Here is a 26343-nt window from a genome sequence, read left to right as displayed (position 1 = left end):
CCTCGCAAATATTAAGAAAGTAATTAACACCTTTCAAGATATTCCTCTCTTAAAATATTTGTTTTTGATAACAATTAATAAACTGAAAGGTCATTGACACACAAACACAGGACTTGCAACAAATAACATGTTATGATGTATAGCGGTACAGGTATGTAAATTAATTTAAAAAAAAGTTTTGACCTTAACTCCCACAAAGCCTTGCTTATTCTGACCTTGGCTTACCTGAAGAATGGTGTACCGAAGTGGACAAGATGGTGTGAATGTTGCACAACGGCAGGCTGGATAATGTCTCTTTTTCCAGTTTCAAATGATTTTGTAGCAATTGCTCCTCCTCTTTGTTTAAAGTGTAAACTTCTCTGGATGTGCATCTAAACTAGTGTGTAGGTGTGTGTTTGCGCTTGCAAGGGTTTGTACCATCACTGGTGTCCATTGGTAGTGTTTTCCCGTAAATATCAGCTCATCCTTGAGTGAAATATTTGTCTAACGTCATGTTAATTATTACAGTCGTAGTCAAAGGACATGTCACCATGAAAAAGTATCTAAATTTCACATTTCAAGATAATACGACCACAATTCTTTTCAAAAAACCAAGACAATTTCAAAAAATTGATGGATGAATAATATTACTCAATGAAAGAGAATATAAAATATTGTCTTGATTAAAAACCCTAAATTTTCATCTACGATTTCAAATCATATTTTTTTTCTTTAATGAATTAAACAATATTTTCTCCCCTGGGATTAAAGGTGTGTTATTTTGCTTTAAACCTACCCCCAAAACAGACAATGGTGGAAATGAGGAGTTTGGTTTATTATGGCCTGTGGTCTTGGAAATAATATATATGTATTTTTAATCTTGAACACTGGGTTATGTTTTAAACGTGACAATGATATAATCAGCACGTTAACAATTTTCGGCATACTGTGAAGACGATAATGAGGTGCTATATCAAGGGTGTCAAACTCGGGTTGGTTCGCGGGCCGCATTAACCTCAACTCCATTTCATGTGGGCCGGACCATTTTAGATCTAATATCTAGCTTTTTTTTTTAAAAAATTAAAAATTGGATTGAACTGGACCAAATGCCCTTAATCGTCTGTTTTTATAGATCTAAAGCAATGTTTATTTGACCTTTTTTTTCTTAGTATTGGAAAATGTTTTTTAATCATGTTTTTTAAAATGGAAAACGTAAAATATTTGTATATTTAAACTAAAAACACAAAAGAAAAAAGTTGCAATAATTGATTTTAAAAAGGGGAAAATCAGAAAATGTAATGTACATCTATAATCATTTGAATTTGATCCTAAAAACAGAAAGTCGCTACTCATGATTTACTTTCCCGGGCCGCACAAAATGATGCAGCGGGTCAGATTTGTCCCCCGGGTCGCCACTTTGACACCTGTGTGGTATATGCTAAATATTGCATTCATTCATTCATTTTCTGTAGTGCGTCATCCTCACAAGGGTTGCGGGGGGTGTTGGAGCCCATCCCAGTTAACTTTGGGCCTGAGGCAGGGGACACCCTGAATCGGTGGACAGCCAATCGCACGCCATAAATAGACAAACAACCATTCACTCTCTCACCCATACCTAAGGGCAATTTAGAGTGTCCAATCTGTCTATCATGCATGTTGTTGGAATGTGGGAGGAAACCAGAGTACCTAGAGAAAACCCACACAGGCTCAGGGAGAAGACGCAAACTCCACACAATTTTTACCGACCTGGATTCGAACCTAGGACCCCAGATCTGTGAGGCTGACGCACCAACCACCCACCCATCCGCCAGACCACCCCACGATAGATAGTGTATGTCTTTATTAAATTTTTGACCATATCGGCTATTCTTTAACTACTATTGTACGTGTTAAAATTTGGTTTACTACCTGAGGTCATCTTGAGAACACACGATGAACAGTGGAGGTTATCAGTGGACGTGTACCAGCGAGTACACATCCGGATACTTCAGTCACAGGTAGTCAGACTGTTATGGTGGTGTATTTGTCTCTAAACAATGGACGTAAAATACTAAAAACAGGTTGGTTAAGAATTCAGAATTCCTAGTAGTAGTATAAAAAAAGAGGACTCGATTCTTATTCCTGTAGACTCGAGACACAGAAACACATTTTATGTGAGCAGCTGAACCAACAACGAGTTGTGCACGATACCTCTGTTGTGTCAACTGCAAGATGTGAGAGAATTTGCTCCTGCTGATGTGCACGTGTATATCAGGCACAGGTGTCACAACACAAAGGAATGGGAGAGAAAAAGAGGTGGGTGGATTTTATTGTCTATACATTAGCGTTGGTGAAAAGAAATGTGCATGATTAGAATTTCAGGCCTATCAGTCAGATTTTTTCAAAGTTTGGCCAGGCATTGCAACTTATACTTATCTGCAACTTATTTAATGTTAAAATATGGAATATTTCTCAAATGTTGTTTCACACTGACTGACCAAATAGTAAATATTACCCAGAACCAGCTGTGAAAAGATACATTTTGGTTTGATTAAGAAGCACCACAAAGTTAAGCTTGGATAAAGCATATATTTACATTTTTTTTTTTTTTTTTTAAAATAGGGTCAGGGTCGTGGGAGCTGGAGCCTATCATAGCTGACTTTGAAGGACTCAACTTTCATCTGTCTCTGTGTTCTTTGATCAAACAGCACCTCAATAACAATAGTAAGCAATGCAATTACCGTATTTTCACGACTGTAAGGCGCACTTAAAAGTCTTAAATTTTCTCCAAAATAGACAGTGCGCCTTATATATGGAAAAAACAGAAAACCACCACTGTCGGATATTAAAAAAACAAAAACGCCTGAACTGAAACAATTGAAACTGTTACAAAATCTTCCATCGTATAGCTCCTCCCCCACTGCAAGATTTTATACAAAAAAATCCAAAACGTCAACAATGGCTGGCTCTAGAGGTGACTGTGTAGTGAGTGCTTCATATGTGGAAGTCAATAGCAATTACCGTATTTTCACGACTATTAGGCGCACTTCAAAGTCTTACATTTTCTCCAAAATAGACAGTGCGCCTTACAATACAGTGCGCCTTATAATACAGTGTGCCTTATATATGGAAAAAATATGGTCATTCATTGAGGGTGCGCCTTATAATGCGGTGTGCCTTATAGTCGTGAAAATACGGTAATGAAACAACCCCAAAAAATTCATAAAATAGATAAGCCCACCCATCATCTGGGAATTGCACAGCCTAAACAATTCCTTATTCTGGATTCATTTCATGCACAAATCATATTTTAAACCACTACCAGGGCACTAATTTAACTTACCGACACAGTAATTGCTAATATTTAAGTTTCTTAAATGACCAAAAATAGTGACTTACCTTACAAAAGGTTAAAAGTCGTTGTTATACATTTTCAATAGATGACCACTTTATTGACTACTGTCCCCAAAAAGTCTAAATAAACACTCATAAATTCATATTAGGTGAATTTTTATTTTAAATGAGAGATTATCAAATACATCAACCACTCTCATGTCCTCTTCCAAATGCAGACATTATCTAAACCAGTGGTGCCAGTAGTTCCTAACAGTCATTTAATCTGATTATAATTGTATGTGGTTTGAATCATTATTGTGTCACCGTTTTTTTGCCGTCACAGATTTTTGGGAGACATATTGCTCTCTCTCTCTCTCTCATGCTCTCTTTTTGTCCTTTTTTCTGTTCATCTTGGCATTAGACGGAGTATTACTTTTAATTCTAATTCATCATTTGATCATCTGTTTGTATCAAAGGGTATGGCGTTTGTTCATTATTATTTCTCCTGCTTCCCAAATTCCTTATTTATAATTGACAGTGTATCATCATCTCCTCCCTTCCCACCTGCAAAAAAAATATACATATAGAAGTTAACAAGGCATGTGTAATAAAAACCAATACAATGAAAATGTTGAATCTTAGTAAGTACTTCGATTTATGTGAAATCTGTACTTACCAAAACATTTCTGAAAGGCCTTAGATCTCTTCAGAATTGCAAAAGACAGTGCAAAGACCAGAAGGCTACCAAAGAAGCCACCAATGACGCAACCAATGAGGATAGCCAAGTTCCTGCCATTATCTAAGAAGGACGAAAACATGGAAGATGGAAAATGAATACTAATACATCTTTCATCTATCATGAAAATGCTTTTCTCCCTCAATTTAATTTGTCATTTTTATAACATTTTTTTATGTATTAAAATTATAAAAATGAACGCCATGGTTGTACTCATATCTCTGTTCCCAAATCATAAACTTCAGATATTTGACTGACAATAAGTTTAGATATCTTCTAGCTCTCCTGCGATTCAATGCAGTCCAATCAATTCACCAGAGGGCAGTAGAAGTCCTCACCATAAACACGTAGAGTGGCAGTGAAAGAGTCACCTCCATTTGGCAACTGACAAACAACTTTTGTGTGGTTGTCTGTATTGGAGGTTCCTTTGATAGTCCACACAGCCAGTGACTGTCGCTTTTTTATTTGACATCTTCCATAAATAGCCTAAGGACAGAGATGAGAGCCTATGAGAAATAAGCACTACATTAAGAACCTTCCCAAGCTTTTTTCAATCTAATGAAAACAAGAGACAAATGTAGATCACTTGCTGTCATTGTAAAAAAGTATTAAATCATTTGAAAGTTAAGATGAATGAAACTTCCCTTTAATCCAAATAAAAATAATTTAAATTAATTAATTGTGCTAATATGTGTCTAACAAAATATGATTTGAACAGGATAATTAGTTTTGATGTAAAAGGCAAGTGAATCAGGACACAGTCTTTATATCATGATACGTTCCATTATAAAACAGTTCAAATATACTGTAGCTTGAACTGGAGTATTTAGAACATGATTCATATACGACTGTCGTATTGTTCGGACTATAAGTCGCATTTTTAAGGATTCTTTTTTGATAAAATCCTCCAAAAATAGAACACACGTCATCTTAAAAGGTATTTGAAATAATAAATAAAAATAAGAATAGAGGCTGAACAACAGGCTGAATATAATTTCTTCTTTCTTTTGGTAAGCCCTTCTCACTTGTTTTCATAAATTGCAAGCGACCCCCGAGTGGATACGCCAAATCTCCAACCAGCGGTAATGTTGAAATTATCAGCAAAGCCCTAAAGCCCCTTCTTAGTGTTCAGTGTAAAAATAACATATGAAATGATATAATAGTGTGTGAATAATTTCACACATAAATCACCCAAAAACTGTGACTTATAGTCTGCAAAATATGGTAATTGTGATTCAAAATGTTCATCAATAGACAGCACTACATTTGACCAACAATCACAATGGCAAAAGTGATTTTCATTTTCACCCAAGCTATACACTGCTTTCTTAAGTTCCGGTCTGACCTGAGGGATATCGTTCACATTCCCACCCGGGCAGGTGAGGCTGTAGTTGCCATGATCGCCAAACAACGCGAAGGTGACAACAGGAGATGTTTCAGGAACAGCACAGATGAACACGGCTGGGTCCCCCACAAACACTGACACATCCACTGGTCGGATAGAGATCTCGGATGATGTGTTTGTAGATGCTGTTGTTGTATTTTGGGCTGCAAAATGAAAGAGATAGGGGTTATACATTTACCAAAGGTCATGTAACAGCTATGAGACAGGGTTTAAAGCAAATTCTTGTGATGAAGGTATGAGAAAATGTGCATAAATACGACATTCTGCCGTTCAAACATTAAGGGATCTTAAAATTTGATGAACCCAAAGCTTTTTAAGGACCACAATAAATGCTATTTGAACAATCAATTCATTCCTTTATTCTGAAAGCGTTCATTCATTAATTTCCCGAACTACTTCATAAACTTCAAATCTTCTAGGCAACTTCATATCGAACCACATGTAGTATAATATTTGTGTTGGTGTCACAGTAAAAAAAAACATTAAAATAAATACATAAATAGATAACTGTACATAATAGCCAATATTTTCCAGAGGAAAAGAACACACCCTTAAATGGATCAATAATTCCTAACAAAACAGGTGTTTACGTATACCATTTTATTTTTCAATCAATGGAAATTTGATTAAAAGTCTGAAGCATGTACATATGGATAAAAAAAAGTATCTGCTTATGAAATTAAAAGGGAAGCATACAGTAATATAAATATCAACATTTTAAAACCTTTTAAATTGGAAATGCTATATTTTAATACTTAGGATTAACACTTGGGCAACAAATCTGCAATAAAATTAATAATTACATTTGAGATTATGAATTCAGCCCTTTTTTGTACTAAATTAAATGTCACTACTGCACATAAGGGCTGGGAATATGACTTGCCTCTAATCTCAATTAAAAATCACAAAGATCTATTCTCAACACACAATTATATCTGGAACAGCTTGTCTTACAAGATTTTGCAACAGTCTCAACTATGCCATTTGAAAGACAATAAAATGGACATGAAAAATAATGAAGAGAGGGAACAACAAAAATAATAAGCTACCATAATCATAAAAGTGGCCCTGTCAGATTTTGATTGTCATAGGTGTGTTCGCTGATTGTGTTTAAACCACGCCATACTCAGACGCCACCTGAACGAGGACGTGGATTCGATTCCATGTCCTGTTGACCTAGTTTAGGTGTCCTTAAATGCTATTGCAGTTTGTTGGTATTTGTTTTTGCATGAAAATGTAGTGTTTTATTCACGGCTTTATCTTTTGGTGACAGGAAATCAATACACTTACCGTATAACTAGGTGATTTTCAATTGAATTTAATCAAACTATTAACTAATTGGCTAAAAGACGACAAATGTATTTGAACTAGGATGACTGGCAATGAATGTTCATGTTTCAGTGCCATTGACGACTATTTTGTCCTGCCTGTCAAACTGGATGTGATATCTTTCCCAGAAAAGGCAGCAATTTATATTTTATGATATAAATATACAAACCAAATCAGTCAGAACAGTAGGAAGTGTCTCTTTGTAACATTCTTTCAGTCACTGTGTGGTGAATGTAAAAATGTTTTATTTTTAGAGCCAATGTTTTATTTTTATTTATCACCATTGACAGCCAATTCATTATTCAGATTTGATGAATTAATTTATCCCATATCAGATTTACTTTATATTGCGAAATATGTCTTAATATAAAAATGCTTCATTGTAGAATTTATAAAAAAATATTTTAATAGCTTTGCAACGGAAAATGTAATGTCATTCTTAAGAGCATTTTGTTCATAACTGAGTCCAAATTTCTGAATTTTTTCTCCTGAATTGAACAATTCTGGCTTCAGGGGAAAAAGTAAAATGCAAAAAGGAGCATATGTGCATCCCAATTTGACTCAAAAGATTAAATAAAAAACATACCTGATAAGGGTGTGATAATCAGAACCAGGATCAACAGCAAGAAGGAAATGTTCTTCTTCATATTCAGTGTACTTTCCTTTTCAATCTGTTGAAATGTGGACATGGTAACTTCAGATTACCAAGTAAAATCATGAATAAAAGTCTATGTATTTGATTCAAATTATATATTTATCTATCCATATGAATTTAATTTGCTATTTCAACCTAGAAGTAAACAGCACAATAATTAGGACAGTATAAAGTATACTATGTACTCTCTCATTGGAACTTGAGTATAAATGGTATTGTTCATAGAACTGTACTAATATGATTGTATTTGCTTTGCAATTGAAAGTTTCAAACAATTGGATATTCATTTTTTTTTAAATCTGTTCAGCATTGAACAGAAAATGACTAATCTAATATTCATAAAACTACAACTAACCTGAATATGAATGGTGACTTTCCAGTAGATTTTGATCGCTACAGCGTTTCAGTTATAAATCCAAAAGCCTTCATGAGTTACTAATAATAAATAACATCTAAACAATTCAAAAAAAATAAAATGGTCTTCTTTCCTCTTTATGTTGAGGCTGACTGTGATTCAAAGGAAAGCTTTGCGGAACGAGTTTCTCAGGTGAAAAAAACAAAACAAAAAACAAAAACAGGTTGAGCTGGCCCTAAATGGCAGTAATTTACATTCTACTGTTTTGAAAATTACTTCACATACAGGCACTAATAATAGAGATAGAAAGTCTGAACGTTTAGACAGTGCAAATTAGCATTATTTTACGGTACTCCCAATAAATTTTACATTTCGAGAGAACTTGTTAATCATTTTTTCTTAGACTATTTTTAAATTGGGCATTAGTATTTATTTTTTACCTTACATTATTAAAATATTGGAGTTTTTCCTAACCACAAATAAAATGCCATTACAACAAGTGATCAAAGTACATAAATTAATACATTAAAGGTCAGTTTTCTCTTCATTGACAATGAGTTATCATGGTCAAACAGCTATGCTGCCCTCTTGAGTAGGACAAACATAAGCACGCTAATGGAAACATTTCTTATTCTTATTCCTCAACAACAATAATGATAATTCAATTCATTTTTGCATGTAATGATTTCAGGATTTTAAAAAAAAATTCTCTCTCAGGCAGGGGTGGCGAACACGCGGCTCTCGAGCCACACGCAGCTCCCGGCCAAAATGGATGCAGCATGCCCTAATGCCGTTTAGTGTATTTCCATTTTTTTTTACCCAAGCACGGGGATAAACGTACAATTTGGAAGTAATATTTCAGGATTTTTTTTTAAAATTCTCTCTCAGGCAGGGGTGGCAAAAATGCGGCTCTCGAGCCACATGCAGCTTCTAGCCAAAATGAACGCAGTATGCCCTAATGCCGTTTAGTGTATTTCCATTTTTTTAACCAAGCACGGGGATAAACGTACCATTTGCAAGTAATATTTCAGGAAAATGTTTTATTCTAGCTCAAGGGTGGCGAGTCTCTTGAGCCACATGTGGCTCTTTGCTTCTTATCATATTTTGCATATGATTTTTTTTAAATTTCTCTTATTTTTATTCTCTCTTAAAACACACCCATATTCATCAAGGCCCATTAAAACCAATTATGTGTGTGGAAGAAAGTGTTTTGGTTAACAATATGGGTTTAAATGTGTGTTTTTTGTGCGTGTGTCTCTCTGTTTTGGAAGGTCACTACGTGGCGTGGCTCTTTGACTCTCCCAGTTTAAAATGATTGCTCTTTATTTCGAACTTGTTCGCCACCCCTGTTCAATCTTATTTGATTGTTAAAATATGGCAACTGTTGAAAATATGCACACTGATAGCCACACAGGATGTAAGCAAATAATTAGTAGAATGAAGTCTTGGTGTCTAAATCCATTTTGTAAACAAGTACTCTGTTGTTAGGAGTCATTGTCCTTCTGGTTTTCATCTTCATCTTTTCCTGCATTCTGCGTAATATCGAGTGATGTGGTCTTATCACTCGCTGTAGAGAACTTGGCAGTTCACACTAACGCAGCTTTTTTATATCTCCCTGCTTGTTTAATTGGCTCTTTCCAGATACACTGTAACTGTAAATGAAAAATATACACTACAAATATGATTTAAACATCTGTGAATTATTTATGGTGTTTGGAGGGAATGACAGAATTCTTATACATTCCAGCGGAGAGAATTTTGTTTAGTAAATTGAAGAGAAAAACAGTGACAAATGTGTTTTACCTGTACATTTAGTTAAGAAAATGGACAACCAAAGCTAGAATTTTCAGAAAGTGGCCAAAACTACACAGGGTCAGATATTTTGTTAATGTTGAATTACAAATTGCCCACTCTTGCTCGTTAAGACATTTATAATTATTATCAAAAGTACCTGTAATTGAGTCTGTTGGAGTGTGTGCGTGGGTATATCTGACATAACCAAAGCTGTGTTGTGATTCATTATATATTACGAGTGGTGAGCGTGTCAACCTCAAAATTTTCGGGTTGATGGTTCGATCCCAGGTCGGTCCTCATTGTGTGGAGTTTACATGTTCTCTCGGGTTTGCGTGGGTTTTCTCCGGGTACTCCATATTCATCCCATATTCCAAAAATATGCATGATAGGCTGATTGGTCACTCTAAATTGCCCCTAGGTATGAGTGTGAGCATAAATGGATGTCTGTTTCTTCGTGCCCTGTGATTGGCTGGCCACCAATTCAGGGTGGTCCCCGCCTAGTGCCCAATATCGGCTGGCATAGGATCCAGCACCCTCTGCGAACCTTGTGAGGATAAGCGAATGAATTAATCTTAAAATTTCCAGGGTTATGACAGTTTATCTGAAATACAGGTTGAGTGAAAACGTCACAACGCTAGCCCCTCCTTTCCTGTCGTTCTGCTTTAACTCTAACAGGAGACCACCCCTGAGAGACAAAACTTCGCTTGAAACTTTGGAAATCCGTTTTTTTTTTTGTGCGACCATTCTTTCAGATGGTGTTGCACTTTATATTGATGGCTGTCACGGGTGGTTTTGGTTGATTTAAACTGTCGGGGAACAAACGACGTTGAAGCCATTTCCCCCAGAACCTCGTTCATTGCTGGGGTCAGTAACCTGCGAGTTAACAAATAGACAATAACTGTCGGCAAACGTGTATATACTACTTCTATTTATCGTCTTATGTGTCTATTTTTTCGCCATGCATGTTTTACCCAAGTGTTCCAATGCAAATTACCATTCAGTTCTGAAGAAAACCAACGAGCGTCCAGAGACAGGTGAGCCTATTAAAAATATGTATTACTATTAAATTTGTATTGACAGAGAAATAAGGTGAAACCATAACTAAATGTTTCATCTGAAAAGTGCATGTTTATATCTATTGAATGCTGTCAGTAAAAGTATTTTCCTTCAATTCACATTCACACATCTACCTTTGACAATCTAATAAAAATAAATCAGATCTAAATTGTATTAAAGGAGTTAAAACGAGGTTGCCAGGTTCAATATTCAGAACGCTTAATCTGTCCTTTTAGTTGAGTTGGTGGCATAACTGGAGGAAAGGAGATAACAAGACAACAGGAGCATCTTCTAATGTTGACTTTGACCTCATCTTCTACAAAGATGTGTGCTGCAAAAATTCCAAAAGAAAGGAAACTAGGTAATACCACTCACTGTCTTCATATCTTCATGCAGGATTTATGATTTTATTTTTCTTACATGACCTTATTACATTCAAATACAACAGGCATCTCAAAAGTATACAATATTTCCCGATTTCACATGTATCATAAGTACTATTAGTGTTGCCTGTTCATATTTCGCAATGTGCAATAAAATAATTTTAAATAAAATGAATGAATTAGTCGGTGGAACCATTTCAGGAGAAATAAAATAATTAAAAAAATATTCTAATTTCAACACTAAAAAATACGACATGCGAATAAAAAAAATAGCATTAGTAAAATATGTTGTTGAAGAAAGAAAGCTCTATTTTCCTTTCCTGGTTCGATTAATTTGGGATGTGGAAGGTGTTAGTTGTCCAAATACTGGCTAGAGTCAATGGACAGTTTTTATTACAGAATATTCCGGGCACAGGCGAATTACATGCAAAGGCTGTCGTCCACAAATCTGCATAGACAACTAAATTTTAATTGCCTTTAAACTGTCAGAAGGCTGGTACGGAAACTGATCAAGGATGGGATTTTCCACTTCATACCGTAAGCTTTTGGTTATGAACCAGCAAATAAAAGATAACAACAATATTGCAAGTTTTCAAGAAAACATATAGCTACAGGAAAGAGCTCCACTAAAATACTACTCAAAATACATATTTTAATGAGATCTACTTCACTATATTGTGACCTCCCATATATCTTTGGCTATCATTGACGGCATTAGTCGTCCTAGCCATTTGAACTCGATCATTTGATCCACTTAAAATGAATTTGACATCTATTACCATCATTACGTCTTTTCAATATCAATTTCCCTCTTTTTTATTTATGACCACAACACATATTCTGTGACCTGGGCTGACAGTGTGCACCGTCCCTGAAATGGTGAGAATTATATGCTGGTCATGCCAAATGTTGTCTGCATTTTAAGACTGAACAGACATCAGTCCATTTGACTGTAGTTAATTATTAACAGATTTGTTCCAAGCAGACCGGTTTAGCTTTATTTGTCAATTCAAAACCCATGACAAGATAAATCCTCTATTGGCAGAAAGTGTTTGTGGTCTTCTTTGCCACGCAGAGGGGATGCAAAAGGGTTTGCCATGGTTAAGTACGTTTCTGAAGTTGTAGCTTTAGGCCAGAAAGATGTGGTGCACAAGAGGTGTATGAAAGATTATTATGGGTGTAAATTGAAGGGATATACACATTCCTGGACTATTGTGCTGTAGTGTGTTGCTATGCAGTCTGAGACCTCGAATGAACTGAACTTTTGCATTGATTTTTTTTAATTACTATTTATGTTTCAGTTCATTTCAATGCAGTTTTCATTTAAACTGGAGTGATGTTACATTTTTTAATCCAGTTATTTTTATTATTTTTTACGTTTCGTATTCTGAATTACTTTATCTTCACTAGGGTCAGAGGCAGGGGACCCCTTTAATCGGTGGTTAGATGATCACACGGCAACCCTGTTTTTTGAAAGAAAAAAATCTAACCCACGGACAAATGAAATAAGGCACTTCCTGGATTTGTAGTTTGCTTCAGGATCTTTTTCCCAAAGTCCAAATGTCAGCACTAGGTCAAAAAGATATTTATCACAAGAGTGTAAACGTCACTCACGCTAGCCTTTTGGAATGATACAACCCTAAACCCTAATGGGGCATTTTCAATTTCATTCCTCAGTGATTACAAAAAAAAAGTTGAATTGCTATTTAGGTGTGAAAATGTGTGAAAATGAAACCACACATAACCTTTACCACAGATGAAACAAGGAGAATAGATTTAAAACAAGCCAGAATAAGCGGATCTGAAAATATAATATTGAGTCTAGCATAGCAAGGCAATAACACAGCCACTAAAAATATTCATGTATAAAGGTTGTTCAATAAAACATCTCGACGGCCTGGCTCTGGGGTCCTGGGTTCAAATCCAGGTCAGTCCACCTGTGTGGAGTTTGCATGCTGTCCCCAGGCCTGCGTGGGTTTTCTCCGGGTACTCCCACATTCCAAAAACATGCATAGTAGGCAGATTGGACACTCTAAATTGCCCCCAGGTATGAGTGTTAATGTTTGTCTGTCTCCTTGTGCCCTGCTACCGGCTGGTCACCGATTCAGGGTGCCCCCCGCCTCTGGCCCGAAGTCAATCAAAAATGAATAAATGAATGAGTTAATAAAATATCTCCATACTGCTTTACCTGGAAGCATCGGCCTGCATTTGTGCCCATAATTATTGAATTTGTTCTTGTATACACTGGTATACATTTGCTACATAATCAGTAATTATACTGATTTCTATTCTCGTCATTGTAGTCACCATCTCTGCTAATCAGATGTACATTCCTTCATGTGTGTGTGCTCAGCAGACAAGGAGATATCTATCACCTGTGTACTCACTCCTTGCCGGCTGTTGGGTGTCTTTGGGATCCTGATGACCTTGGGAGTCATTGGAGCAGCAACCTGGGCCATAGGTAAAAAAAAAAAACACACTCTTTAGCATAAATAGTCATGTTCTGAACAAAATATACACATATTAACATATACTTTTCTTGATCTGCCTATAGTAACGTATTTCACTGTAGAGGAAGACACAGAATACTATGATGGTAATGTTTTCAATACTTTTATATATATATTGGAGATTATTTTATACTGAATTGTTCAAAATGTTGTGGCTGGTTGTACTTACAGACTGTGCAGTTAAAAAAATAGCATAACTGTCCCATTGCAGGAAAAAAAATATAAACCATCAATTTTGACCCAAAGTCACAATAACTTTATATTCATTGGAGTATTTAATAAAGATTTTACTGACCACCACAACATGAATGAGATTAATAAGACTAATAAGAATACATGAATTATATTGAAGGCAAACATCTTTCTTGTGTACAACTTTCAAATAAGATGATGATATAATCATACACAGTACACGTAAATTCTGCTGACCAACATCTCAGAGTCTTTGACTCCGCTCAGAAGAGGTGGCGTCAGGTGTGTTCCTCCTCAGCTAATGAATTGCTGGCTCGTATCAGCTGTGAGGAAGTGGGCTTTGTCAGGTGAGAATAATTTCAAGGTGTGACATATAACCAATATTAAACTAATGTGCGTTCCTTTTAGCATGACGAATTACTCCGTTGCGTCTGTGCAAGATGTCAGTGGTGATGCCGGAGAGTTTTTCTGTGTCAAAACCGAAGAGCTGAGCTATGGCAAGAAAATCAAAGACTCATTGTTTCCATGGTAACCACACTGATAAGGTGTTACATGTCACTTATTTGCGTCTGTTGTTTTTCAATCGTTTAACGTATATATGTTGCATACCTCTGGAGTATAATTTTAAGATGTGTGTGTACATACGGTTTACTCAGCTGCCACTCAATTAGAAAATATATTTGTATTTCTAATTCATTTTGTTGGGTTAATAAATAATTTTAAGGTTTTTTGCATGCGTATGTACACACATTTGCATACAAATTTAATAAGAAATTGGTATACTTTTATTATTTTTAAAAGAGGTAGTATTAAAGTTTATGGAACAAATTATGCTAATTCAAAGTAAGATATGCTTTTACTCTTGAAAAATCCAGGTTACAAAACCACTTATGGAACCTATTAATTTTGTAAGTAGCCGTACTACTGTAGTCCAAAAAATTAAGATATAACACTGTATGAGAAATGCTGTTGAATTAAAAGACATCAGGCTTTGAAATTTTGTGCTCTATTCATGTCATGATTTTGAGTCAGATTTCAGTGTATTCAAAATTCAAGTTTAACATTTGTTCACATATTGTATCATTTATGTTTCAGTGACTGTCAGAACAAGGAAGTACTTACGTTGTTGTGCCAAGGTAAGATCTTACCTCATGTTTTATCGTCCTCACTCTTGCTTTGTTTTTCTTTCACGTTTCCCTGCACCATATTGAACTATTCCACTGACACTTCATCCATCTCTTGTTTCTCCTTTGCAAGACTGTGGCAGGCGTAGTTTTGCAGCAGACCGCATCATCGGTGGTGTGAAAGCGAGGGATGGTGTCTGGCCATGGCAGGTCAGCTTGCAGTATGGTGGAGTTCATCAGTGTGGCGGTTCCATCATCTCAGATCGCTGGGTTGTCTCTGTAGCTCACTGCTTCCCCAAGTAAGAGATAGAATATGATTTTATGCAATATCATACAAAATCAATTAAAATCTAAAATTCCTTCCTACCCGCATTTGGTTAAAAGCGGCAAGTACCATTTATTTTCATTGTTATCAAGTCCCTTTTTTACTTTTCCATTCTTTCAAGAATTTTGGAGGGTGCTTGAGCTTATCCCAGCCAACTAGGCGAATGGGAGGGGTTTACCTTGAATTGAAGGCCAGCCAATCGCAGGACACAAGGAGTCAGACAATCATTTACGCTCATATTTATGGGAAATTTAGAGTGTTCAATCTATCCTGGATGTTTTTGGGATGTGGGAAGAAACCGGAGTACCCGGAGAAAACCCACAGAAGCATGAGGAGAACATGGAAACTCCACACAGGAAGGTCGGAATATGGGATTGACTTTTACATTGCCTTCATATACCAGAATATGATGTACGTCCCAGTGTTATCACTTCATTAGATTTTGTTTTTCTTTCAGCACTAAAAGTTGGTGAATGTTTTATGCTTTCAAAATTCATAACAAATTGGCAATGTACAATAAAATACAATATTTTATGAAATCATAGACAAACTACTAATCAACAACTTTGTCTTTTTTTCCATATCTTTTTAATATAGATCCAAACGTATCATCAGTCCTTGGCGTGTGTTGTTGGGCTCTAACTACAACAACCCAGCCAATGCCACTGTGGCAGAAGTGAAAACTATCATTTACCACAGCAGATACCTGCCTTTTGTCATTGAAAACATGGACGACCATAGCAGAGACATTGCTGTGGTGGCTCTCGCGAATCCAATAACCCTCAATGGTAGGACACCATGAAAAAAAGAAAGAAACCAATCACCATTTTGTCACTTGTGGGCACATTTTATATTTACTCCATTTTTAATACCAGTACAAGGTAACTTCCAGTATATCGTGGGTTTCACCATTGCAGAAAAAAACATATGACAAAGCACATTTCCTCTTACATATAGCTAAACCCCTTTTTAGCTAGGATTTTAAATGAGTGCAAGTTCCAGCTCTGAAAAAAATCACATATTGATGTGTAAACTGAGGTATTATATGGAGAAAAATATGCAACCACAGCACACACCAACTGTTCAGCATTGAAGAAAACGTGTGCCATCTCGTGTTTTCATTTAGAACTGCATTTCAATCTTTCCAATGCGAGAGCCAATGTAGATTTTTTTTCACAAACTTTATCTTTTAGAGCATATTTACATTGAATCATTTAAAAGAAATAACAGAACTGTGTGTCCACCCTTTCTCTTATCTATGTAGAATACATCCAACCCATTTGCCTACCAACGCATGGCCAAAGACTGATAGATGGCCAGATAGGCACAGTTATCGGCTGGGGAATAACAGGATCTGGTAAGTTAATTTTTCATTCATTCATCTTCTGTAACGTGGATCCTTGTAAGGGTGGCGGAGGCTGCTGGAGCCTAACCCAATTGACTCCATGTAAAAGGCAGGCTACACCCTAGATTGGTCGCCAGTCAGCTATCGGGCACACATTCCTTACAGTAGAAGTAAATGATATACATAAATAAAATAAGATTATATTGATTATTTGCATCACTTGCAATGCTGGCAGCTTTTGGCAAAAATTAAATGTGGGGCTTCTTATCATATTTTGTATATACAGTGTCTGATTGCCTTGTAGTTTGAGTTTGATTTATTCAAAAAGGGACAGCACATATTAATGGCCTTATTTGGTGTGCTGACTCTGGCTAAGTTGCATTTGATGTGTGTTGAGAGTGGACACTTGCCTTGAAATGAACACATGGTTGTTTTGTAAGGAGAAGAAAGCAGAATGGTCAATTATATGGTTTTAATTGTGTGTTTGTTTTGGTAGATCACTGATTGGCCGTTTAGATTTTTTCCTCTTTGTGTTTAACTGTGTTCACCACTCCTGCATTAGAAAATTAGTGGATTGAAATGTTATTCCAATGTGACACCAGGTGGATGAAAAATATATTCATTTTTTCTCAAAAACTCCCTTATAGAGAGAGGTTGGCGACAGACATAATTAATTTTAGATGAATGAGATGACAACAAAAATCTTTAGTTGGCTGGGTCTGGTACCCAATATGTGTTTATTCAAAGAGAAAGAAAGTTGCAAAGCTCAAGGATTCCAAAACAAAATGCCATTAATCAAAAAGAAATGCTGAAGAATATGGCAAATAGAGAGGGGGAGAGGAAAGCAAGCATCACTGTTTTAGCATAAAATTGTTAATTTTCTTTCCAATAATTTACAAAGATGACTTGTACTTTTTTTTAAACTAAAAATATCCAATGCTTATTAAACCTTTTTACTACTAGATGTTGCCTAAAACTTACCCAAATGCATTTAAAACCTCTAGTTTGAATGCTGATCTAACAAAATAATAGCATTATCATTGAGTCACATCTAATAAGACTCCATATTTATGTTAAGGTTATCAAACAAATGTTCTCCAAGAGGTGAATGTCCCTGTCATTAATGATGCAACGTGTAATTCGCCTGAATACTACGACAACCAGATCACTACTAGTATGTTCTGTGCTGGCTTCGAGAAGGGAAAAGTGGATTCCTGCCAGGTTAGTGTGGCACTTTTCTTTTTCATGTGAGCCTTTTTAAATTATTTTTGAATTCTGAGTTTTCTGTGTGTGTGTCATAAGTTTGTTGCACCTGTGAGATTTTTGCCATTGTGTAAGCAGTCAAATAAATGGTCCTAATACAGTACCAATCTCTGAATGCTTTTTAAAAAAATGTTTCTAAACTAATATTTGATTCTCTTAGGGAGATAGTGGTGGCCCCTTTATGGTAGAAGACCGCCTCTCTAAAACCAGTCGTTATCGTTTGCTGGGCTTGGTAAGCTGGGGAATCGAATGCGCTGAGGCAAAGAAGCCTGGCGTTTATACTAAAGTGTCTCGTTTTCTGCCTTGGATATTTACTGCTATGAGGGTGAGAGGTTTTACTATCAAACAGTATTTGATATGTTAACATTTTTTTAAATCTGATTGTTTATCTGTTTTCTTTTATTTGGACCCACAGAACTATAGTGACTCAGAAGGGTTTCACAAAATGGCACGGACATTGTCATGAATGCTGTGGAGTGGAACCCTTGAGCAAGAAGCAGGCCAACAAGAGAGAAATGCTGGTGCTCAACTTAGGAGTTTTAATGAAAAATAACCATGCAAATTCTTTAAAAGTGGGACGAAAAGTTAACAAAATAAAAACTAAAAAGGGGCAATACACACCAACTAACAGGAAAACATTACTTACACGAATGGAAGACCAGAAACAATACCCTCACAAAAACGTAACAAACCACGGGGTTTAAATACACAGATAGGGTTTGATGACAATTACAAACACCTGGGTCACACACGGGAAGGAGAGCCAAAAGGGACACATCAGGCTAAACACATACAAATCATGCAGACAGGACACACAAGGAAACACACCCACCCACCAACCCCGCAAAAACGTGACAGACATGACTTTTGCACCCATGTTCGGATGGCAATATCATTATTTTTTTATGTTTTGCTCATATCTCAGTTCCTGACTTTTATTTCTTGGATTTGGTTATTTTTTTTGTATTATGTAATGTTGCCACCTGCAATAGTTAAAAAAAAAAAAAAACAGACAAGGAGGACAGTCTGCTTTTATTGCCCATTTGCAACTTGATCATTTTTGTCTGTATACAGACCCAAGGATTAAGGACCTTGTTTTAACAATCTTTTGACAAATTGATGGAAATGATGGGTTGTAAATCCACACTCTCAATATACTTAAACTATGTAAGTTTATTTTTCTCCAGGCATTATGAAAACAGAGGACCATTGATTGCAAATGATGATCCCACCAAAGCACTTTTATGTGAAATTGTAGTAGTGTGCTATATAGAACTAGCATATCTCAAAAAAGCAAGTAATGCATCCCCAAAGAAAAACAGTTGTAAACTTTTGTGCTATATAGTCCCATGGGTGCTAAGAGTGCAATATAATTCTTCTATATGTAGACTTGCTTATTTTTGGAGCAAACAAATATAATTTTAAAGAATATCTTAATGTGCAATGGCAATTATGTTTCAATCTTCATGCCTTGATATCCTTTTTTAGATTGTGGATAGACCAATAATATTTGTATCAATATCAGGTGGTTCTGTTAATACTGCAATGATTTACATGTCTTGTATATGTAGCATGTTTTTTTTATTCATTCTTCTATGAATTTCCCAATAATTGGTGGCTACTTATGTCCACATTGTAATGAATCACGTTCTCAGGAACAGAAAGACAGACAGACGGCTATATAATTTTGATCCATTTTTGTCTCCTTGTCATACTGAACATATAATGATTTAACTTTAACATGAAAAAAATGCTTATAAAAGGCAAATAATGGAAAATATTTTTCCAAAATATTTGCAACATAAAGTGATGGCTGTATAACGGCTCCATTTGAAATTTGTTTAATTTTATATAATTAAATACATTTTAAAAAGTTGAGTTGTGAGAATTGCTTGAATATCTATTTCTCTTTTTTTACAAGTTTTCTTACATGTGGTGACTATTTTGTACCAATAATACATGAAAGTAGTAAAATTGTGACTGCTTCCTTTTTAAGTTGACTTAAACTAGCACGGTGTATGATAAGATAACATTGGTCAGACTGACCTGACTGTTTTGGTGTTATTTACATCGAAGAAAAAAATCCTGCTAGTTTGATGCAGTATTTGCACAATATTGTAGTTTTATTTACACACGAAAAAAACAAAGTGCCCCCATTTGGTGACATTCCTTCGTTATCTGTTGGTTCTCAATAGGAAGTGCCTGAGCCTATCCCAGCTGGCTATGAGTGGGAGGTGGGTACCATTTGAAAAGAATGAGCATTTATTGACCTTCTGAAATGGATCACTATTTCCATCAATGGCATGCAATAATTGAGATATTATTCAGGGTAGGCACAACCACCCCTTGCAACATTTGTGAGGATAAGCGGTTCAAAATATGAATAAAAAATCAGCTCTAGAGTATTACTTGTGTTCAGTGTGTTAGATTGTAACTGTATTCATAAATTCAAATGACAATTTTTTGTTAAAATTAAAAATACGTTTTTTCAATGACCAAAAATAGTCCCTTGGCCTTTAATGGGGTAAAGGTCTTAAGCAGGGGTAGGGAACCTATGGCTCGGGAGCCAAATGTGGCTCTTTTGATGGGCGCATCAGGCTCTCTGCTAAACTGTGAACTAAAATATGGAAACCAGATACTAAATCTAGAGCTGATTTAATATACATATTTTTTGCATTAGACTCTTCTGGAATGCATACTCTAAATTATTAGCAACGGCATAAGAATCTGAAAAGTAGTTTTTTCCACTTTAAAAGTGGTGAAATTACTAAAAAAAATAGGCACCCATTTGTATGTATTTTTACTTTTAAATTCTGAGAATGGCTCTCAAGGAATAATGTTTGAAAATATGAATTGTTTATGGCTCTCTTCATCAAAAAGGTTCCCGACCCCTGGTCTTTAGTGTAAGAAAAAATAAAAAAGTCACTTGCACTATAAAGGAATGAAGGTGTTTAGGCCCAATTTATAAATTGCTCTTCGCTTTAGTGACCACTGTTTCTGAAAGTTTACTTTGGCAAATCGAAACTTCATCTCATTCCAGGTATTTATGCGCAACAGTTCTCAGATCAGCTGTCTGCAGATGCTTAGGTTGGTTGGTGTGGCCCTGTAGAATGGCCTCTCAGGTCCCAAAATTTTAATACCACAGTGAATAATGAAGAGTTACAAAACATAAATTATTTTGAGGAACTTATCACCAAAGCAGTTAAAAGCAAAAGTCCAGCTGACTAAGTATAGGTTCTTCCATAGTGGAGGACACACAGTGGGCCAATGCAGCAGTAATAAACACAAATAGAAAAAAAAGATACATTTTTACCGTAGATTTAAAGAGACATCGCTTAAAATAAAGCAGTAGGACTTGCTGGGAAATTAACTTGTCATCTATTTACTTGAAGTGTTCAGGTTTAAAAAGCGGAAACTGGTGTAATGTTATGGGGTTTTTTGTGTTAAATGTATCATTAGTTTATCTGGATTTTAAATCTGGTCCAGGACAAACTGAAATTGCCTTACTTTCATAAGCATATGTGGACGAAATTGATTGATTTTTTTTTGCCAGCACAAAGGTTTGAAAACCTCTGATTGGGAAAAACAATGTGCAATGGTTAGACTGCTTACTAAATAAGCTCATTTAAGGGATAGATATGGTTTAAATTATTGTTTTTCTAAAATTATTTTTTTGGATTGTTCGAAAATCAAGTTCAGTGTTCTTGAAAATAAGGCCCAAGATAGTTGATTCCATAAGGAAAGACTGTTGGGAAAGGAGCAGGAAAATATCAGACACCACATTTTCAAATAACAGTATGTAAACATATTGATTGTATTGTGAGCCAATTAGATGTGTAAGTGAACCACGCCTGTGGTCATAAGTGTCACCAAAATTGAATTCAACTCAATGCACTTACCTACTGTAAAATGTACAGCATGTTACACCCTACTAGCCCTCCCAGGTAACTAGTGATGATGGCCATGCAGCAGACTGTAAACAATTTTGTTGCACTCCTTTGGTTTCCTATCGCCTCCAAATGGCTGATTTTGGGCCTGTAGCTGCGCCGCCCTGCATCAACATCAGCAACAAACGGCAACCATATGAGCTCATGAGCACATCTGAATCACATCATGGGTATTAGTGCATGAAGCTTTTTTCCTTTTCAACAACACAAAATGTGCGAACAATGAGATGATGACGCTACAATATAAACCTGCAGTTCCACTGTCAACACTTTGAGAGGGAGTTGCACTTCAGATTCCAAATTAATGATAAATACAGAGTGCGAAAATACAAGCATAACCGTAGCATAACAAACAAAGCCATTAAAGCAATTACCTTGTTGACTTTGAGTAATGGACTGTGATGTACTTGGAGTCAGGGCTGTTTTTTTCAGCTCTTGTGATTGGAGGAGCATCTTTAAGTGGAACAATGGCAGGGTGTGAGCTGTCACTCAAATCTTCAGGTTCTTCCTGCACAAAAGAGTATGTCTTATAATGGTTGTTCCTCTATGCAAACTTTTTATGATACTCTGATGTACTCACTGGTATGTCAGACATTAAGGCCTCTCTCACTGGCACCATCGGGTGGTTCATCTCGTAGAACAAGGTCTCAGGTGTAACTGAGGGTCGCTAACGCACGCACACACACACACACACACACACACACACACACACACACACACACACCATTTCATCTCATCTCATCTCATTTTCTGAACCGCTTTATCCTCGTTAGGGTCGCGGGGGTGCTGGAGCCTATCTCAGCTGACTTCGGGCCAGAGGCAGGGGATACCTCGAATTGGTGGCCAACAGGGCACAATTAGATGGACAACCATGCACACTCACACCCATACCAGGGGGCAATTTAGAGTATCCAATCAGGCTACCATGCATGTTTTTGGAATGTGGGAGGAAGACAGAATACCTGGAGGAAACCCACGCAGGCCCGGGGAGAACATGCAAACTCCACAACTGGATTTGAACCCAGTAATCCAGAGCTGTGAGGCCGATGCGCTAACCACTCGCTCCACCAGGCACACCAAAATTACAATAACAAGTCTATTAAAGTTGCAGTGAGACACTATTTGAAAGCAAAGCGACATGAGGTTGTCAAAATGTGTTTGGATGAATAATTTACCTTATATTGAAATAAAAAGAACAACAGCAAAAAAACATACCTTGGTTGTTGCCTCTACTGGTTCCATGTCAACGGTGTGCATGTTCTTACTGTGAGCAATGAACAAAATTTATCACTTCTATAAATAAATGAATATATAAAATGTCCGTTTTGCATTATTCTTCAGTAACTAAGTACAAACTTTAAGTCTTTAGATTGCAACCTACAGCAAACTGATATGAAACAGTGGCTTAAAAATCAAGTTAAATTTATATATTGCGATCACACCATCAAGTTTATTTATATTTAACTCATATCTTAATCTTGTTTCCAAAATTAAATTGAATACTTCCCCACAAACAAAAACAACAACTCACATGTTTTTACTGTGGTTTTTATCAGGAAGCAAATAGCACTTGAGTTTGAGCTAGTATAACTGCCACATCCTAGCAGGCTCCCTTTGAAAGTGAATCACAATTTTTAATTAGGCTTTCAATGTTACCTGATCATAATGGCCACTGTCAAAGTGATGAGTCCAGCAGACACGCCCACTGCAGATGCCAAAGCAATAACCTTTAGTCGCCCTGTGATGGGGGAGAGGAAAGGAGAAAATAATTGGGATAGACATAGTTGAGCAGACATAAAAATAGAGTAAGACAGAGTTTAGAGATATGGAAAAAGAGCTGTGCATCATTTTGCCAGTGTCTAGACTCATGTCTTGTGTTTCCAGTTACCATTTCCAACGCCAGCTTCCCTTCTTCAGCTGTCTAGCCTCAAATAGTCATTTTCCACAACACCTCATCTCCTCCTCCTCCGCCCTTATAAGTATGAAGGATTTACATGACTCACCATGACTCATAGAAACAGATGCAACACAGTCAATAGAGGACTTGGAAGGGTTCCTTGCACTTATCCACTCAAATGCCATGAAATTAATTATTGCGTATTATACTCTGAGTGTATACTGGAGTAAAGATCAGCAACCTTGTTGGTGACACTCTTTGTTTTCCATCCAAAAGTTTCGGTAAAATGTGACACAGGGTAGAGATGAAGTATACTAGAATGGATTCCAGGCTTTACGTACTTGAGTGTGACTCACACCTTCTCTAAATTCTGCCGCAACAATTTGTGTCTCACTGTTTGCTAAAGTTAACAGCATGCAGCTTCCTTTTCTTTCCATGCTGCTGTCAAAAACAAGTCTTCAAATTTAGAATAAATTCTGTTTAGATGTTCCTGTAATTGCACTCCATGAAGGTTTATAGGTGATATTATACATCATGATTAATGTATAACAAATGCAGCAAATAAACCACTAGTAGAACAAATGAGATGTAATTATTTGCCATTTTGTTCCCAGAAACTTAGTCATCATTTAGTTTTTAGTTTGGTGTAATGGTCCTGGATAGAAAGCAGGACAATTTGTAGAAAGTTAAAAGTTTGGAAGGAATCTTTATAGCCATCACATAAATATTTGTAATAGTACTGCCTATTTTTCCTATGTTCAATTCACCATGAGGCCAATTTAGGGCACGTTGTAATGTTTGTGGTACCTCTAACGCGGACTGTGAGGACAGGAGAGCTGTGGACTCCAATGGGATTTCGAGCCTCACAGTAGTACTGACCACTCTCTCCAGGCCCGACCTCTGAGAATGTGAACACAGGACCAGTCCGGCTGCCCCACGCTGCATCAGAGAGGAGAGAGTGTGTAAATAAATGAGTAGTGCCTAGATACGTTGAGCTTGTTTTTTAATTGATCTTGTTATAAATCGCTTCCTATTCAGTGGAGGTGGAGTATATGTCTTTTTGTATGTCTGGTTTAGTCTAATGGGCTGAGATTTGTCCACTTTGAATGAAAAAAATAAACGAGTGAACAGGTTTTTCAATTTTTTTGACAAATTTTTGAGGAGACCAGGGAGAGGAGAACCTGCTTTGTCCAGGCCGAACATAAATGATGAATTCCTGGAGACTCGGAGGACTGTGTGGGAAGATTCCTATCTAATTGGACTCGTTGGTGGGTTTTACTCTAATTTGTCTAAGTGGAACCCTTGGCACCTGCTATTTCAGAAGGGCATTATTGGCACGCTCTGAATTGAATCAGGTACACAAGTTGGTTTATTGAAGGCTCAACTAGGTTTGGTGGCTCTAAAATGAGGAGCTGCATTGCAAGCTGGATGCATCAAGTGATCAAGTTACGAGGATCAACCGTAAGCTGGACACGGTGCTTGAGCTCCTTCATTGGAGGGATGCCACCTAGATGGGGACACTGCAGTCTGGTATGAGAGAGGCCAGAAACGGCATACAATTCACTGGACGTGGCAGGACTGTTATGTAAAAAAAAATTACGGCCAAACCTGAACTGAACTCTGGACTGAATGAACTCTGAACTATGACTGAACATTGCAAAGGGTCCATCCGTGATCCATCACCCCATCCTCACACCACCGGCAAAAGGATAACTTCATCTCCTGAGAAGGCTCCCTTTGTCCAACACTGTCCATTGCCTATCAGACGTGCGCAATCCAGTCCTCTAGGGCCGCTTTGGGTGCAGGTTTTTGTTCCAACCAATCCAACACAGACAGTTTAATCAATTAGTTTTCTGCTGAAACAAGAAACACCTAACTACAGTCCACTGATTTTACTTCTAAGATACCAGATTGGTGGAAATGTTTCCTCTTATGTGTTGGAATGAAAACCTGCACCCAATGTGGCCATTTTTGCAATAAGTTTGGCTTGTATCCCATCAACTATGTGATGTTATAACCTCTCGGTTGTGCTGTACTTGGAACACACTTTTTTTCTACTCGTGTAATGATAATAAAGTTATCAATTCCAAATCCACTTCCAAAAAGTAATAATAATTCGACTAACATTGCACTGATGCTCCATTGTGTGTTAAACGATGCCAAGTGAAGTTGTCCACAGCTGGATTAGCCTGACTGCTGCAGGTCAAAGTCAAAGGTCGGCCGGCATCCACCACACTGGAAGGTCGAGCCATCACTGAAGTATTTTTGGGAGGGTCTACATGAATGAAAACATAATAACTTAGACTTATTTGTAACTCTTTTGGTTTGAAACTGACAAACTATGTCTAAATTTTTATTCTGAAAACGCAGATTGTTTTATTTTTATGTATGGGTTAATTAAAAATAAAAATTAAGATTAAGATTCCGAAAGAATAGTAGATAGCTCTAAATTTTCTATGGTTTGACTTTTTCTACTGTAGACATGCATATGCTTTTGTGATCACATTATAAGATAGAGTACATTTTACCAATAAATCAAGTGGATTAAAAAAAAAGGACAAACAAATCAGGTTTTCATAATAAATAGTGGACTAAACCTTGCCGGGAGGGTAAACGAGGCTGTTGGACAGACAAATAGGGAACGAGAGACAAAGTTTGACTAGAAAGTGGCTGAAGAGGGGATGCAGATGCACAACCTGACAAGTGACAAGCCATTCCTGGGCTCATCTCTGA

The 26343-nt window shown here is 36.6% G+C and overlaps 3 protein-coding genes across 7 annotated transcripts in view; 1 reads left to right on the top strand and 2 right to left on the bottom strand.

Annotated features, from left to right (window-relative positions):
• Window positions 1-3451: 3451 nt before the first annotated feature.
• LOC144199369 (uncharacterized) lies at window positions 3452-8205 on the bottom strand. 2 transcript variants are annotated; one of them, XM_077720961.1, is made up of 6 exons: window positions 7775-8205; window positions 7351-7458; window positions 5376-5578; window positions 4369-4516; window positions 3971-4093; window positions 3452-3858 (listed from the first exon to the last, which is right to left on the bottom strand). In XM_077720961.1, the coding sequence occupies exons 2-6, from the start codon at window positions 7451-7453 to the stop codon at window positions 3791-3793; spliced, it is 645 nt and encodes a 214-aa protein (XP_077577087.1). In that variant the 5' UTR covers window positions 7454-7458; window positions 7775-8205; the 3' UTR covers window positions 3452-3790. The 2 variants fall into 2 exon arrangements, with proteins under 2 accessions (XP_077577087.1, XP_077577088.1); XM_077720962.1 differs by having other exon boundaries at window positions 7351-7435; window positions 7775-8057.
• A 2031-nt stretch (window positions 8206-10236) lies between these two features.
• hpn (hepsin) lies at window positions 10237-18728 on the top strand. 3 transcript variants are annotated; one of them, XM_077721647.1, is made up of 14 exons: window positions 10237-10432; window positions 10570-10602; window positions 10861-10985; window positions 13361-13468; window positions 13562-13603; window positions 13927-14056; window positions 14118-14237; window positions 14805-14845; window positions 14967-15132; window positions 15756-15946; window positions 16423-16515; window positions 17582-17724; window positions 17927-18091; window positions 18182-18728. In XM_077721647.1, the coding sequence occupies exons 3-14, from the start codon at window positions 10919-10921 to the stop codon at window positions 18230-18232; spliced, it is 1317 nt and encodes a 438-aa protein (XP_077577773.1). In that variant the 5' UTR covers window positions 10237-10432; window positions 10570-10602; window positions 10861-10918; the 3' UTR covers window positions 18233-18728. The 3 variants fall into 3 exon arrangements, with proteins under 3 accessions (XP_077577773.1, XP_077577774.1, XP_077577772.1); XM_077721648.1 differs by having other exon boundaries at window positions 10545-10602; window positions 13364-13468; XM_077721646.1 differs by having other exon boundaries at window positions 10545-10602.
• A 2583-nt stretch (window positions 18729-21311) lies between these two features.
• The window catches only part of LOC144199784 (B-cell receptor CD22-like), a 33042-nt gene continuing 28010 nt past the window's right edge, over window positions 21312-26343 (bottom strand). For both annotated transcript variants that reach the window (XM_077721642.1, XM_077721643.1), the window contains 8 exons: window positions 25736-25885; window positions 24418-24549; window positions 23370-23451; window positions 22929-22977; window positions 22294-22380; window positions 22088-22221; window positions 21666-21817; window positions 21312-21511 (listed from right to left, as the gene is read on the bottom strand). In XM_077721642.1, coding sequence (XP_077577768.1) covers window positions 21715-21817; window positions 22088-22221; window positions 22294-22380; window positions 22929-22977; window positions 23370-23451; window positions 24418-24549; window positions 25736-25885 — 737 coding nt within the window. In that variant the 3' untranslated portion in view covers window positions 21312-21511; window positions 21666-21714. The remainder of the gene's footprint in view (window positions 21512-21665; window positions 21818-22087; window positions 22222-22293; window positions 22381-22928; window positions 22978-23369; window positions 23452-24417; window positions 24550-25735; window positions 25886-26343) is intronic.

This window comes from Stigmatopora nigra, chromosome 7 (genome assembly GCF_051989575.1).
Source record: "Stigmatopora nigra isolate UIUO_SnigA chromosome 7, RoL_Snig_1.1, whole genome shotgun sequence".
Taxonomy (NCBI): Eukaryota; Metazoa; Chordata; class Actinopteri; order Syngnathiformes; family Syngnathidae; genus Stigmatopora; species Stigmatopora nigra.
The sequence above is the reverse complement of the archived record's forward strand: the minus strand, read 5'-3'. Positions and strand labels throughout refer to the sequence as shown.

Excerpts from the sequence above, each read along its gene's own strand:
- LOC144199369 (XM_077720961.1), bottom strand. The coding sequence starts at position 7,453 with ATGTCCACATTTCAACAGATTGAAAAGGAAAGTACACTGAATATGAAG. Across the intron at positions 5,579-7,350 it reads GATTATCACACCCTTATCAG|CCCAAAATACAACAACAGCA; the intron begins GTATGTTTTTTA and ends TTCATTTTGCAG. Across the intron at positions 4,517-5,375 it reads ATGTGAACGATATCCCTCAG|GCTATTTATGGAAGATGTCA; the intron begins GTCAGACCGGAA and ends CTCTGTCCTTAG.
- hpn (XM_077721647.1), top strand. The coding sequence starts at position 10,919 with ATGTTGACTTTGACCTCATCTTCTACAAAGATGTGTGCTGCAAAAATT. Across the intron at positions 14,238-14,804 it reads AAAGACTCATTGTTTCCATG|TGACTGTCAGAACAAGGAAG; the intron begins GTAACCACACTG and ends TTTATGTTTCAG. Across the intron at positions 17,725-17,926 it reads GAAAAGTGGATTCCTGCCAG|GGAGATAGTGGTGGCCCCTT; the intron begins GTTAGTGTGGCA and ends TGATTCTCTTAG.